The sequence below is a fragment of the Drosophila takahashii genome, chromosome 2R (genome assembly GCF_030179915.1).
Source record: "Drosophila takahashii strain IR98-3 E-12201 chromosome 2R, DtakHiC1v2, whole genome shotgun sequence".
NCBI classification, from domain to species: Eukaryota; Metazoa; Arthropoda; class Insecta; order Diptera; family Drosophilidae; genus Drosophila; species Drosophila takahashii.
Genome location: NC_091679.1, coordinates 16910671 through 16926423, shown reverse-complemented (window position 1 = coordinate 16926423; position 15753 = coordinate 16910671). Strand labels below are relative to the sequence as shown.

Here is a 15753-nt window from a genome sequence, read left to right as displayed (position 1 = left end):
ATTTATGTAATTGATAACCTCTACACCGCATCTTGCCGCCCTTGGCAGAATGTTCAAGAAGAACACTTTTTATAATAAATCTAAGAGTTTACGAGCTCTGTCAATGTCAATATGTAAATCTATCTAGAGCCGTAAATAATGATCTGTTATTTTAAACCTACAAGGGTGCAGTGCCGAACAATTGTAATCTTAAGTACAGGCCACTTGAGCCTGACCATAAATATAGTTCTCACACTGTACAAAGGGTCGCCTTGCGGGAGGCCGTTGATAAGGTTCCCGCTCAGGCAAACAGATGTGGTCCGTAGACCATAGATAAGTATATCATAAGATTTTCATGTTAGTTACGTAAGCGAAGACTTAATGAAATAAAATCAGTTTTTATACAGAACTCAAACGTGAAGGTTGTTTTCCTTATTACAGGAACCCCTTTCAGGAATATTCAAACAAATATAAGAAAATTCATTGTAACTTTGTAGGAAGTAGGCGTTTTGATTATTGACTACTTAAAAACAAAATTTAAATAAATAGAAACGCTGAATCTAGAATCCCTGGACTGCGCCGAGTGAGCATTACTTTATCTGCAAGGGTATATAAGCTTCGGCTGGCCGAAGGTAGCTTCCTTTCATGTTTTCAATGCCGTTCACCATTTGGTACATCCCACAAATTGCGGCCACAGATCCCTACACATCCGATACTGTCACCTGGTTGAAGGGACCCCCACCGGTAGCAGTCGACTCCTTACGATTGTGATCCAATTTCTTTTTGATTGCTGCCTTCCAATCGCACCATGCCTTTAAATATATGAAGTTGTATGAGAATAAGTTTACAGAAATGTATATTAGTTTGAAAATGTAAGCCAACCTTCTTCCATCCGGAGACATCCTTAACAGGCGGTCCTGCTGCGTTCAACTGTTTTCCACGTTTTCTCCCATGAACTTAAGGAAGATTTCGTCCTGTACAGTATTTGTATGCTTCCGCCTTGCAAAGATTACTTAAAATAAATGCAATCTTGCGTGTTTTTGTAACTTACATGTTGTTCGCTAAACTTCGTATCAGGTCAATTGTTTTGGTAGCATTTTTGTCTTCAAATAGTGGCAAACTGCTAGAGCATACAGAGATGCCAAAGTCGAAAAACAAAATCCCTATCAAATGTCCCCGTTCAAACGTCACATTTTTTTTTTTGCATTTTATTTATTGGATCTTCTCTGAATTGAGACTAACAATAAGTATATAAAATTTTAAATTAAAGAGCTATCTAACAGTCAAGATGACTGACGCGAGATTAAGGGGCTCTAATAACTATTGCTAAGCTGGAAGGTCATTTCGTTGCAATCGGGTCCGGAATGAGACCCTGGCTAGGCCACTGGCGAGTTGGTTTGGATGAGAAGTTAGCTTGGTGTGGTAGGACGCTTTTTGTTTTGATATTTCGTCTTTTACGGGGAGAATACCAAGATCTCTGTCCACGCTTAAATCTCGATTTCTCCAATCACTTTAATTTTTGATGTAAATAAATATTGTATTTTATTTACATTCCACCGGTATGTAATGTAAAACACAGAAATTCAGAATAAATCGCACTGATCACAAAGAAATCTCGAAACGAACTGACGCTCGAATTCAAAATACAAAGTGCGTAGGTCAAAGAGAAAAAAGGGTAGTTTTCAGGTATAAAGAGAGAGCCAAGAGCGGACTGTACCCCAAAAACTTCAAAAAAATAAAACCAAATTCCTTTCTATCTTCAATTTAACTTCCAGAAGTGAATTGGTAGATGTTTTTGTCCCATTGGTTTTGTTTTTGTAAAATGTGTTCTATCGCCTTTTCATCGCCAAAAGCGATCGCAAGCCTTTTTAGGTAGTCAAATGTGTTCTATCGCCATTCTATCGTCCAGAAGTGCCTCAGAAGTTACTTCCTCGCGATTTGAACCCTTATTGTTTTTGTAAAATGTGTTCTATCGTCTTTCTATCGCCTAGAAGTGTCTTAGAAGTTACTTCTCCACGTTTTTGTTTTTGTAAAATGTGTTCTATCATATTTTAATCGTCCAGAAGTGACTAAGAAGTGACTTCTTCGCGATAGATGCATATTTTGTTTTTGTAAAATGTGTTCTGTCGTGTTTCTATCTTCCAGAAGTTACTAAGAAGTGACTTCTGGACGATAGGCGATAGAAATATCGCCTGTTTGCTTGCAGGGGAGCAATCAATGAGCAAAATGATGGTGGATGGATGGGCACTTTTGGTTTTTTTTTGGTATTTTAAAATGTCTCAATACGGTTCCACCTCAACTGATGAGCCATGAGCAAAATTGAAGCTAAAAAGTACAATTTTGCTCATTCAATAGAGCTACTGTGAAATGGGATCAATAATAAAAATTGATTTGATGCTTTTGGTTTGAATTGTCAAACCTTTTGCGACTAATTAGGTGGTATAAACAAATATGAACAATACAATTATTATTTCAGCGGCACAAGTACGGCATTACGTTGCGTACTAAAAATAACGCTCACACTTCAAAATTAAGACATTTATGCGTCCATAAATTTATATAAAATGGTCTTTCTAGAAATTACTGCCGGATATGATAAAATTACAAAAAATTACATATGTACTTTGTCCAGTCCAAAACATTTTAAAAACGTGTTAAAAATGTCTGATTTTATGGAAATACACACAATTAATTTTACAGTTTTGAACCTTTAAGATTTTTAAATTAACGTTTAAATTCTAAGTGACCATGCCATCTTATCCAAACAAATCACAAAAAAAACATATATTTGTCCTTTTCTAGCCTATATGATGTAGTTATCCGATTTTTTAAAAATCTTATTTGAAATTCAGAAATATTAAAAAAATAGTATTCCCAAGAGTAGAAGGTAATATTTCAAAAAACACCGTGCCAGAATTTATTTATCGCTTTTTTTCGATACTTTTTATGGGAGCTATCCGTCGTCTGATCCGGTCGGTTCCGACTTATATGCTAAACTGCGTCGTTTTTTCATAGAAAAAAGTCGAGGCCTTGGTAAAAAAAATTCGATATTTTAAAACCTAAAAATGGTTCCACTTTTTTAACAAAAACAGATTGTAAATAACAAAATGGCGCATATGTTAAATTAATTTTTTTTTTGTGGGGAACACGTTAAAAAAAGTTTTTTAAATCTTAATTTGTTTTAATTTTTAAGAAAGATATTTTTAAAAAATTTTTTTTCATGTAGCGGTCTTTGAGGAATTAATGCAAAAGACACGAAGTCAATCGGATTACTACAACTGGAGACACAGATTTTTAATGAAAGGGTACTTTTTCAAAATTCACGTTTTTTGGCAAACTACAAAAAAAATTCTACAACAAAAATTTTTTTTATACCCTTGCAGAGGGTACTATGATTTCAGTCAGAAGTTTGCAACGCAGTGAAGGAGACGTTTCCGACCCCATAAAGTATATATATTCTTGATCAGCATCACAAGACGAGTCGATCTAGCCATGTCCGTCTGTCCGTCTGTCCGTCCGTCTGTCCGTCCGTCTGTCCGTCTGTCTGTTTCTATGCAAACTAGTCTCTTAGTTTTTGAGCTATCGGGATAAAACTTTCCCAAAAGTCTTTTTTCTATTGCAGTCGGAACCAACCGGATCGGACAACTATATCTTATAGCTCCCATAGGAAGGATCAAAAAAAAAAACGTAATAAAATTCTAGCTCCGGTGTTTTTTGAAATTTTACCTTCTACTCTTGGGAATTTTTTTTTTATATATTTCTGAATTTCGGTTTTTTTGTTTTTTAAATCGGATCACTATATCATATAGCTGCCATAGGAACGGTCGAAAAATTAAATGTAAATTAATGGGAAAAAAATTATATCTCTGTTGGTTTTTATTACATTCCCTTCTACTCTGGGATATGACTATTTTGAAATATTTCCGAATTTCGATTTTAATTTTTAAAAGATCGAACTACTATATCATATAGCTGTGATAGAAACGATCGAAAAATTAATGTGAAATAATAAGAAATTGAACATTTTTGCGATTTGTAAATTAATAGAATGATCTGCAAGGGTATATAAGCTTCGGCTTGCCGAAGCTAGCTTCCTTTCTTGTTTTTTTTACCAAATCTTGATACACGTGTTTACTTATTTTACGAATAATACACGTAGAAAAAGTTTCAAGCAAATCAAAAATGTGACCCAAGAAAAGGTGTTTGGATTGTAAAAGAACCGCCCATATATACAATAAGTAATATTGAAATTTGTTACAAGAACATAACAAAATAACTTTATTTTGCAGAATTTCACAATTTGTTCAGTTTGACATTTAGGTCTCTGCTTTTACCAGGTCACTGCTGCTGTGACTACAATAATTACTGTACCGTACATTATATGTACAATTTACATTGTACATGTATTAGATTAACCATGTAAACCTGTTTATAAATTAATGGAACGGGACTTTACTATTCGAATGTAAGTGCAAGCCAAAGTCATGCTTCTATAAGACTTGAGATGGCCTCAGCGTACAAAACATTATAAGAAATAGTCATTAAAAAATCAGAAAAACAAACCGCTTAGAATAGAAGCTTAGTAGCAAAAATGTAAAAGAAGAAAGCGCAACAATAAAAGATATTACGGCCAATAAACCGTTCACCCTCGGTCTCAAACTTAAAACCATAAGATATGTAACATCAAACAAGTTGCGTCAAACTTGTGTTGCAGACTCTGTCTTACAATTAAGACAAGTTAGGTTGCGGGTGAGTATACCATACCGGAATACTTCGAAGAGCCCGTTTAGCCATACACGCAAAAAAAAAACTGATGTTATGAGGAGATTTGAATTAACTACTTAATTTTTTAAAAGTTGTGGCTTTTGTTATTCTAGCGGGAATAATATTTACATAATAATCACAAGATTTGGGATTACGTGTTACAATTCTGTTTTTAACATATCCTAGTAAAAATAAGCAAATAAGCGATTTTCTTATTTTTTATATTTATAAATCTGTATATCTATACATATATATAAATCTATAAGTCTTATTCTCCAATTTTTATTTTAAAAATTGAAAATAAATCGTATTTTCCAATTTTTATTATATAAATTGAAAATAAGTTATGTATTTATTTATACTTATTTTCCAATTTTTATTATATAAATTGAAAATAAGTTATATAATAAAAATTGGAAAATAAGTCGTATTCTAAAATTGTTATTATAAAAACATTAGTTTAAAAAATAATATTCTTTGTGTGCTCCCCAGCAATTGATTTAAAATTCTATTAGTGTTGGAGCCCTAGATCACGAAAATACCACTAATTTTTTTTGATGTCGCTTTTTTTTAAAGATCTTTTAAAGTTTGAAATGTATATTTGTCATGTCGCCGCCTATAATAAATCTTAAATTTGGACTCTATCAACCGAAAAAAGTAGAAAAATCCGAACTTTAAAAATCCACTATAAATCCAGTTTTCCATGGATTTGGCCCATATCCGGCTTGTTTTATTCGGTAGGATTTAAACTTTAAGTTTGTACCCATTATGATTTTTCAACGGATTTATTTCGAGTTTTTACGATATATACAGCCGACTTACATTTGACCAAAAAACACATTTTTCATCTTTGTCGAGCCTCTGCGCTGCCATTACTTATCGAATCATATTGATCTGTATGGCAAAGTTAAACTCTGATCTATTGACTTTAAAATAAAACTAAAACTGGCCCAATCGAGTGGATATCTGCCGAGATATAAGAAGAAATTAGAAAAAAGTCAGAAATTTAACATTTCAAACTTTAAAAAATCTTTAAAAAAAAACTGTGCCATCGAAAAAAAATAAGTGGTATTTTTGTGATCTAGGGGTCCAACACTAACAGAATTTGACATCAATTGCTGGGGAGCACACCAAGAATATTATTTTGTAAACTAGTGTAATTTATTCTTATGAAAAAAGGAACCTTAACTTCAAAAACTAAATTCGCTTAAATAATTTTCTAGCTTTTAAATATCTCCATTATTCGCACGCGACACCAATAGAAGTGACTTTTTTGACTTTCTGTTTAACTTTTGATTGTAACGAAACGTGAAAGAATATTTTAATGCAGTTAATTTCATAGTGTTCCTTGTACTTCCTTCTTTAAAATGTATTTGGGTTGAATTCAAAATATTGAGTGGTTAATTATACCCGTTACTCGTAGAGTAAAAGGGTATATTGTATTCGTGCAAAAGTATCTAAAGTATGGCGTTTCCGACCATATAAAGTATATATATTCTTGATCAGGATCACTAGCCGAGTCGATCTAGCCATGTCTGTCTGTCTGTCTGTCTGTCTGTATGAACGCTGAGATCTCGGAAACTATAAAAGCTAGAAGATTGACATTTTGCATGCAGATTCTAGGAGTTCCTACGCAGCGCAAGTTTGTTTCAAAAGGGTGCCACGCCCCCTCTAACGCCCACAATCGCTAATATACGATTTTAAAAATTGCAATATTTTGGAAAAGTAAAAATGCAGTTTTATTGTGTTTATCAATACCTATCGAAATGTAGAAGAAATTTTTTAAATCGGACCATTCGTTAAAAAGTTACGGCGGATCAAAGTTTTTCTCCATCTCTTTCGCACTCCCTTTAGCTGAGTAACGGGTATCTGATAGTCGGGGCACCCGACTATAGCGTTCTCTCTTGTTACTTTTCCAAAATATTGAAATTTTTAAAATCGTATATAAGCGATTGTGGGCGTTAGAGGGGGCGTGGCACCCTTTTGAAACAAACTTGCGCTGCGTAGGAACTTCTAGAATCTGCATGCAAAATGTCAATCTTCTAGCTTTTTTAGTTTCCGAGATCTCAGCGTTCATACAGACAGACAGACAGACGGACAGACAGACGGACAGACGGACATGGCTAGATCGACTCGGCTAGTGATCCCGATCAAGAATATATATAGTTTATAGGGTCGGAAACGCTTCCTTCTACCTGTTACATACTTTTGCACGAATTTAATATACCCTTTTACTCTACGAGTAACGGGTATAACAAGAGAGAAAGCTATAGTCGGGTTCGTGTTCCGACTATCTCATACCCGTCACTTGGCTAAAGGGAGTGCGAGGGAAATGGATATATAAAATTTTTTTGATTGCGCATAACTTTTGAATTAACGATCCGATTTGAAAAACGTCTTCTAAACTTTACACAACATAGTTGCATTTATACTTCTCGGAAATATTTGAAGGTATGGGCGCCACACACATTTTAAAATCGTTAGGGGGCGATTGTGGGCGTTAGAGGGGGCCTGGCGCTCGGCTAAAATAAACTTGCGCTGCGTAAGAATGTGGGAAATCTCAACCTTCTAGCTTTTGTAGTTTCCGAGATCTCAGCGTTCATACGGACGGACAGACGGACATGGCTATATCGACTCGGCTAGTGACCCTGATCAAGAATATATATATATAGGGTCGGAAACGCTTCCTTCTCCCTGTTACATAATTTTGCAAGAATACAATATATCCTTTTACTCTACGAGTAGCGGGTATTAAAATCTTAGTAATATGTGGGAGGAGTAAAGGTAACAAAATTTTGAGAAATTTTGGGTTAACATTGTTTAAGCCTTCAGCACTTGACTTAATTTTGAGAATACCGTCCAAAACATCACCTTGGTCGACGCACACAAAGCTACAACTGGTACTGGTACTGGTTGGAAGGTACTGGTACCAGTAGGAAGGTACAGGTACTGGTTGGAAGTTTATTCAGGTACATCGAGTTGAGAAAACGTTCGACATAGTTCTTCGACATCAACATTGTGATCAGCACTCGGCCTACACTTCCCTATTCCTAAGTTGTTTATGTCCTTCCATGTTTTTTTTTTTTATTGATGGATTGTTTTCAAATTTCGGAATCAAATGTTGACACTTAGCATCCTTAATCACTGAAACACTGAAATGTTGGGTTTTGTATCGCTTCCATTTAAAACAAGAGAGAACTCTATAGTCGGGTGCCCCGACTATCAGATACCCGTTACTCAGCTAAAGGGAGTGCAAATGAGATGGAGATAAAAACTTTGATCCGCCGTAACTTTTTAACGAATGGTCCGATTTAAAAAAATTCTTGTACATTTCGATGGGTATTGATAAACACAAAAAAATTGCTTTTTTACTTTGCCGAAATATTGAAATTTTTAAAATCGTATGTAAGCGATTGGGTGCGTTAGAGGGGGCGTGGCACCCTTTTGAAAAAAACTTGCGCTGCGTAGGAACTCCTAGAATCTGCATGCAAAATGTCAATCTTCTAGCTTTTATAGTTTCCGAGATCTCAGCGTTCATACGGACAAACAGACGGACATGGCTATATCGACTCGGCTAGTGACCCTGATCAAGAATATATATCACTATGGACGGCAGTCCATGTAGTGACGAAGCGCACCAGGAGAGTGTGCGAAGGCGACTACTATTATATAGCCGCAAAATTGAAAATCTGCTGTGATAGTCCGATCGTAATGAGTAATACACCAATCGAAACGTATTGCAAAAACTTAAAGGATTGCATACCAAGACCTCAAGAAAATCAATTGGTTTGGGAGAAAGAGAGGTGAAAGTGAAAAAGTGAAAATTTCGAATTTTGAAACTGATGGGGCCGGTGGGGATAAAAGCCCCCTCGCAATTTTAGTTGTGTTCCCATTGAAAATACCCGACAAATGAGGGGTCATATGATAAAATCCGACGCTCCGTTCAAAAGTTATAGCCAAAATAAGATTTTCTTCTTCTTCCCAAAATGAAAATTTAATTCTTTTTGTCAGTTTGTCAAAAATATGTTTTTTAAGTTCTGAAAATTTGATATGACGTTCATCACATCGATATAAAAAACTTTTGTTCTACCACTTTTGGAAAAACCCGCTAGTTTAGCGGGAAAACAGCTATAAATAGCTAAAATTCGGAAAGCCTTCTAACTCTAAGATTTTCTCATTCGGCACGCTGCAATAGAAAATGCCTATGAAGGTAAAAAGGCTAAAATAGTATGCTAGGGCGGGCCAAAGAGAAAATATTAGAAAGTGTATTTAATGACGAGTGTAATAATTTTTCGTCACAAATGTTGATATCAGAACTTTTGTATGTTGAAGGTGCGATCGTCACTAGTTTTTTACCTCGTTAAGAGGTGTTTTTATTTGATACTTTATAGGGTCGGAAATGCTTCTAGCTGTTACATACTTTTGCACGAATACAATATACCCTTTTACTCTACGAGTAACGGGTATAATAAGCCACATCCCGCAAATAAAGTTGCTTCTTGATTTCATTAGTAAACCAGGGATTTTGACTTGGCTTGATTAATTTAGACCTGATCGGTACGCATTTGTTAAAAATATACTGTATATTGTTATTTAAGCCATTTAATTGAGACTCTACACTTGGACATTGATATAAAGGGCACATATTACAAGCAGTATATTCACGTTGAAGTTCCATATAATTAATGTTTTTATAGTCTCTATAACTGATCGATTTCTCAGCATAGTTGACTATGAAATATCACAGGTTAAGAAAATGAGATCATGTTTATGTTCATGTGCAGAGATGTGGTCATAATGTAAAATCTTTCTAGTGTCATTAATAAAAAACAAGAAAGGAAGCTAGCTTCGGCCAGCCGAAGCTTATATACCCTTGCAGATAAAGCAAACATCTATAGTTTAATACTCACTCGGTGCAGTTTCAGGAATTCCAGATTCAGCGTGCACATTATTTAAATTTTGTTTTTAAGTTGTCAAAAATCAAAACACCTTCTTCCTACAAAGTTACAATGAATTTTCTTATATTTGTTTGAATATTCCTATGGGAGCCTTAAGTTATAGTGGTCCGATCCGGCTCGCTCCGGCATATGTACTACCTACTACTAGCTTTAAAACTGAGAGACTAGTTCGCATAAAAACGGACAAACGGACAGACGGACATGGCTAGATAGACTCGGCTATTGGTGCTGATCAAGAATATATAGGGGAAAGGTCTGTAGGTTGGGACGGTCTGTAAGTTGAGACACTCAATTTTCTCAAAACTTATCCACTAAAAAAATTGATTTTTTTTTGTAGTCCTTTTTAGTGACAAAACTTTTGGGGAAAACATTATAAGCCAGGGTCTAGCCAGATTAAAGCTGTGAGAGTCGTGTACCATTTTTCACCAAAAAAGTTGTTGTCTACTTTTTTCAAAATTCCATTTAAAATTAATAACGTCCTTAAATTAACTTGGCAAGAGATTTAAAACATTAGTATATTAACTGTTAAATAATTAAAAAAAGAATCAGGTTAATGTGACAGTCAGAACAAAAGTTATTAATTTTTCCCGAAACATCCCATTTTGTGTAAGTTGAGACACTTTGAGCGTGTAAGTTGAGACACCCGTTTTTCATACAAAAAGGCCTTAGGCCAACAGAGGTCGCTTTGTGCCTAGTACATTTCTTTGATATTAGGGGAAAAGTGAATGTTCAAAGAGCCTTTTGATTTTAATTGTTATTTGGTCTAAGTTCTTAAAAAATGGATGGGAAATAATTTAGGACGAACTAAAATTGATTAAATTAACATAAATAAATAGTTCCTTATAGTTTGGAGTACTTTTTGTGTGGGTATTATTGACTTGGCGGAATGCCAAGATCTCTGTGGATGTTGTCGTTCCAAACATACCAAGGTGCCCAGTGATAGTTCTCAAGATTTTTGATTGTGCTCGCTGGATAATGTCGATGTTGCTGCTGCTCGCGTTTCCCCACAACTGGGAGCCGTATGTCCAGACTGACTTAAGCGTTGAATTGTAGAGCAGGACCTTGAAGTCCAGGCAGAGGGGGGAGCGAGCATTTAAGAGCCAATGGAGGCCAATGGATTTTTGTTTTAGATGAATTTTCTTAGCTTCGATATGTTTCCTCCATGTAAGTCTCCTGTCTAGGTGAACGCCAAGGTACGTTACATCGTCAGCTTGTGGAAGTGGCGTGTTATTCAGAGTTAGCGGGGGACACGTTTGTCTGTTAGAAGTAAACTTTATGTGTTTACACTTTTACGCATTTATTTTTATACGCCAGTCTGATAACCACCTCTTCACTACTACGAGGTGATCAGCTAGTAGTGCTGTTGCCTGAATTGGGCATTTGGACCGACTTATGATCGCGGTATCGTCTGCGAATGTGGAAGTAGTTAGCCGGGCGTTCGTGGGAATATCTGCGGTGTAAAGGAGAAATAGAGTTGGAACAAGGGCTACCTACCAGCCTCTATAGTGTAATCGTCGAATGTTGTAGTGTTGCATCTCACGGCGAATTCTCTGTTGTAAAGGTACGATTCAAGTATCATGTGAGTGTTTTTCGGCAGAATAATTCTGATTTTGTGCATAAGGCCATCAAGCCAGACTCGATCGAAAGCCTGTGCAACATCAAGGAATACCGCACTGCAGTATTCTCGATATTCGAATGCAGATCGTATTTCCGTTGTTAATCTGTTGACTTGCTCTATTGTTCCATGGCTTTCTCGAAAGCCAAATTGATGTGTCGGAATAACGTTGTGCTCTTTCAGATATGGGATATGGGAAGGCATTTTTCGAGCAGTTTTGACAGACACGAGAGTAAACGTATCGGTCTGTGTGAAGCTGGTATTGTGTGATCTTTTCCTGGCTTTGGGATCATTATGATTACCGATTTTTTCCATTTTTTTGGGAAGTAGCCAAGTTGTGTAATCCCGTTAAAGAGTTTACAAATGACCTCAACTGCACAGTTTGGGAGTTCAATTAGCATTTTCGCAGTTATTAGATCACCGCCTGGGGCCTTTTTTGGTTTCAATTGCTCGCTGATGACTTTTGCAACTTCGTTTGGTTGAAACTGAATTGGGTCCGACTCAGTTTCGATTCGAATTGGCGGCGACGGTAGTGCGAATGAATTTGTTGCAGGGTTTGGCTGAAAGACATTTCGAAGGTGTAAAGCAAATGTACAAGCTCTGTCTTTGTCGCTTCTGGCCCAGCTGCCTGAAGAGTCTCTAATGGGGATTACTGTTTCGGACGGCGCACTTAGATTTATGTGGGCCCTCCACAAGGGATGCTTGGTGCTGGTGGGTGAAAGTTTCTCAATGTACTGGCGTTGTGCTTCTACTTCTTCGTGCCTTAGGGCCCTGGTAAGTCTGCGACCAGCTTCCTTAAGACTTTGTTTCGAGGATGACGATCTGCTGGTTTGCCAAGCACGCCTCAAACGTCTTCGATTTCCAGGTTAGTTTTGTGTTGGTGTGTGCGCCCATCTCTCTCTTGCGGTGTAGAGACTTTGGCTGCTGCGACGAGTACAGACTCCAGTGCATCGGCATAGCAGTCGATGTCCTCCTTGATGTTGAGCTGTGGAGTCAGTTCAATGTAGGAACTTATGTACTTTTTGAACTTTAGCCAGTTGGTTCGATGCGACGTCAGCCTCCAAGGGTGCTCGATTAATTCCGGGCTTTCAAGAAGAGTTATTTGCACTGGTGAGTGGTCCGATGATAGATCCAAAAACGATTTTGCAGATATTAGATTGCGGGAAATATTTTTTGTCACAGCAAAATCAATTAAGTCAGGTAGTTTTCTAGGATCTGTAGGCCAGTATGTAGGGCTGCCTGGCAAAACGTAGTCCAGTTTGTTGCATGTCTTGATGAGTGCATTATATAGTTGCCTTCCTTTGGGAGTCACAAGGCGGGATCCCCTGTGTGTGCTTGGCGTTGTAATCTCCTGCTGCTATGAATCGCTCTCCAAGTGAATTGTAGAAGTCCATGAATTGGTCTTCGGAGACTGTAAAACATGGGGGGCAGTAAACAGCGGCAATGGCAAGGTTGCAGTTGCCTAACTGTAATTTTATCGATGTAGCTTGCAAATAACTTTTTGCAAACCTTTGGTGAAAGTGGTGTTTGATGCGGTCTCTTATTAAGATGCCGGTTCCGCCATGTGCTTTACCATCTGGATGATCTGTGCTGTAGAACGTGTATCCCCGTATTTGAAAATTATACTTGCTGGTGAGATGCGTTTCTGCCAGCAACATAACGTCGATGTGGTTTTCGTTCAGAAATTGACTTATTTCAGGTTTATGCCGTGAAACACCGCTGTCGTTCCACAAAGTTATTCGAAGACTAGGCATAGTTTATGTGGACTGCTGTGCTGCAAGTATTTTTAACAAGATGTTTTGGGTTTGCACAAGGGTTTGCATGGTGGTTTTCATGAAGGACATAAATTCCATCATATTATGTTGCAAAGTGATCATCATAGTTTCCCTGTCACTTTGGGGATGTCCCATGGCCTGCGGGATGTTATCCATTTTCGGTTCGGCCCGTTCCGTTTGTGCGGCTCTTCTACTGTGATCCTACGATGCAGCAGGTACTGCAACTTGTAGATCGGGCTTATTGCCGTCAGCATTTTTTGAGGGCGTTAGCTTGCGCTTGGAAATATTTATGTAGCGATCCATGCCTGTCTGCATGGCCGAACCCGCTTGCGGATTTGTCATTTCTTCAACCGTAGCTTTGTTTTTGCCGTTTGACCCGATTTTTGCGTTTAATTGTGTTGTTGCTTTACCCGCTGCAGAAGAAGAGAGTGGAGTCGTTATTGCAATGTTGACGACAGAGGCCGTTGTAGTTGACGTAGTAGTTGCTGTTGTTGTTGCACTAGGTGGCTGAAGCTCGGTTGGAGTTTTGCATTGCTCACTCCATGGCGTTTGAGCGTTGAGAAGCATGGCGGGAGAGCACGAACTAGCTCTCTGGTTTTCGGCGGTCAGTAAACTTGCATTTTCTTGCACTTTCGGTTCTATAGTATTATTCGTAAAAGAGAAATAAGCATTGTTACGGGCCAACGAAAGACGACGTTTGTCTTGCTCTCTCTGAATTTTTTCACGGGCTTCGTCTTGTTGTTTTTGGCGTTGAGTGCGCTGATCCACGTTCTTAATCATTTGCTTATTGTTAGTGCGTAAAGATGAATTAATTAATTAATTAATTAAAACTTTAGTTTACAATATGCGATTAGCATCGCGAAACGCAAGACCACACTGTTCTAAATTTTCGAACGTTTTCAACTGGGTGCATGATTGTTTTTCTTTTGTTTTTTCCGGAGCGTTAAGAAAACACGTCTACACGCGACCGACATGAAATAATGTAATATTCCGAACCAAAACACTTATTTCGTTAATTAGGATAAATTATCTTTCTTATAAAAGAACCATGAACCTTATCGCATAAGTTTAGAAAAAGTCCCAACGAAAGACTTACCAATACCAATACCAATACCATACCGTGACAACTCTAGGCCATTTTTACCAAATCCGATCGGAATTTAGAACAAGGCCGCCGGATTTGCATTAATTGTCAAGGCTAGAATTTACCGGGTTTTAATGTGCAACCACAAAATAATTATTAATAAGTCATATTTGCATATCGGCTGGCGAAAAACCTCTAGCTGAACCCTCCACGAGGGTGCCGGCTGGGCAATGGTCACTGCATTACCCCGAGCAGGGTAATGCATTGTCGCGTGTCCTGCCCGGGGCAATGCAGCGTCTAGCTAAGGCAACTGGTTCAACCCCTTTGAATCAGTAGCCATGGTTGGAGGTGCCTGGCGGTAGGCATAAAACGCAAGTGGGTGGTTCCCCGGAAAAACAAACCAGTACGTCGGTGGGAAGTACGACTGCTACCATCGGCGGGCACGGGGAGGAGCAATCCACTCTGCGTGTCGCCAGCGGTCGAACCCCTGGGATGGCGGGAGCAGGTCATTACAGCGGCAATGTTACTGCCATAACATCTCAGACAAAGTTAAGCCGTACGGGTGCCGTAGTTGTAGTAGACTCGGACTCGGAGAGCGTGCTACACGAAGCCAAAACAAGCCATACCCGCTTGCCGGTACCAGGTTCCAACTCCCCGCGTAGGGAAGGGCCGAAGCGTACAAGCGAGGGGATGAAGGCCAAGGCGCAGCACAAGGCAGCCCTCAAGATCAAGAGCCGGCTCCAGGACAAAGCGGACCTTTCCCAAGAGGGGAAGGAAAAGCTAGCCTGGGCAGAGCAAAGGATTGAGGAAGGAAGACTGCACTTCGCAAGCAAACCCGCGATGGCGTCGACAGGCGGATTTGCCAACAAGGTGGAGGAGATGCTTGCCAACAAAAGGCAACGCTCACACGAGAGTGCCGCCAATGACATTCCGGTGAGCAAGCGGAAACGCGGGCCCAAGGAGACAGGCCCTCCGCCACCCAAAGCAGCACAGAAGCCCAACAAGAGGGCTAAAATTAGTGATGTAGTCAACCGACACCTGATCGTGGCACTCATTGACAGGAACGACGAAAATGGGAAGATGACGGAGGCGCGCTGGAAGATCGTCCATGCGCGACCGATCGAGTCACTCTTTGCACGGATGGATGAATCACCCACAGCCCCCATGCCCACATTCGATGGTGCAGGGTGGTTGAACGGCGTGAAAATCCTGAAGATGTAGCGTTCAACTCGAACCTAATGGTTCTCAAGCTGATCTGGGGTATGCTGTCGTAGAGGTCGTGCACTTCTAGCGATGCTCTGCGCTATGCTCGTCGGACTGGCGTGGGTTCTTTCTACTTAAGACATACCCTAACATAAAAACAAGAAAATAAGTAAACTGTCTGAAACTAATAAAATGTACCTAAAGGAGTTGAAATCGACATACCCACTATTGAGTTACGCTAAAAGGAACAGATCTCCAAACGATCTCGGATTTAGGGAGACTTGGACGTTGTTTGCCCCCTATTCTTCACCCACCCTTCCATGGTAACCTGTACATTATTTTTGGGTTACCCCTTATCTAACATTAAATTGTAGA

At 38.6% G+C, this 15753-nt stretch overlaps 1 protein-coding gene across 1 annotated transcript; it reads left to right on the top strand.

Annotated features, from left to right (window-relative positions):
• Positions 1-14667: 14667 nt before the first annotated feature.
• LOC138912185 (uncharacterized) lies at positions 14668-15396 on the top strand. Its single transcript, XM_070212048.1, has one exon. The coding sequence runs from the start codon at positions 14668-14670 to the stop codon at positions 15394-15396; it is 729 nt and encodes a 242-aa protein (XP_070068149.1).
• Positions 15397-15753: the final 357 nt, after the last annotated feature.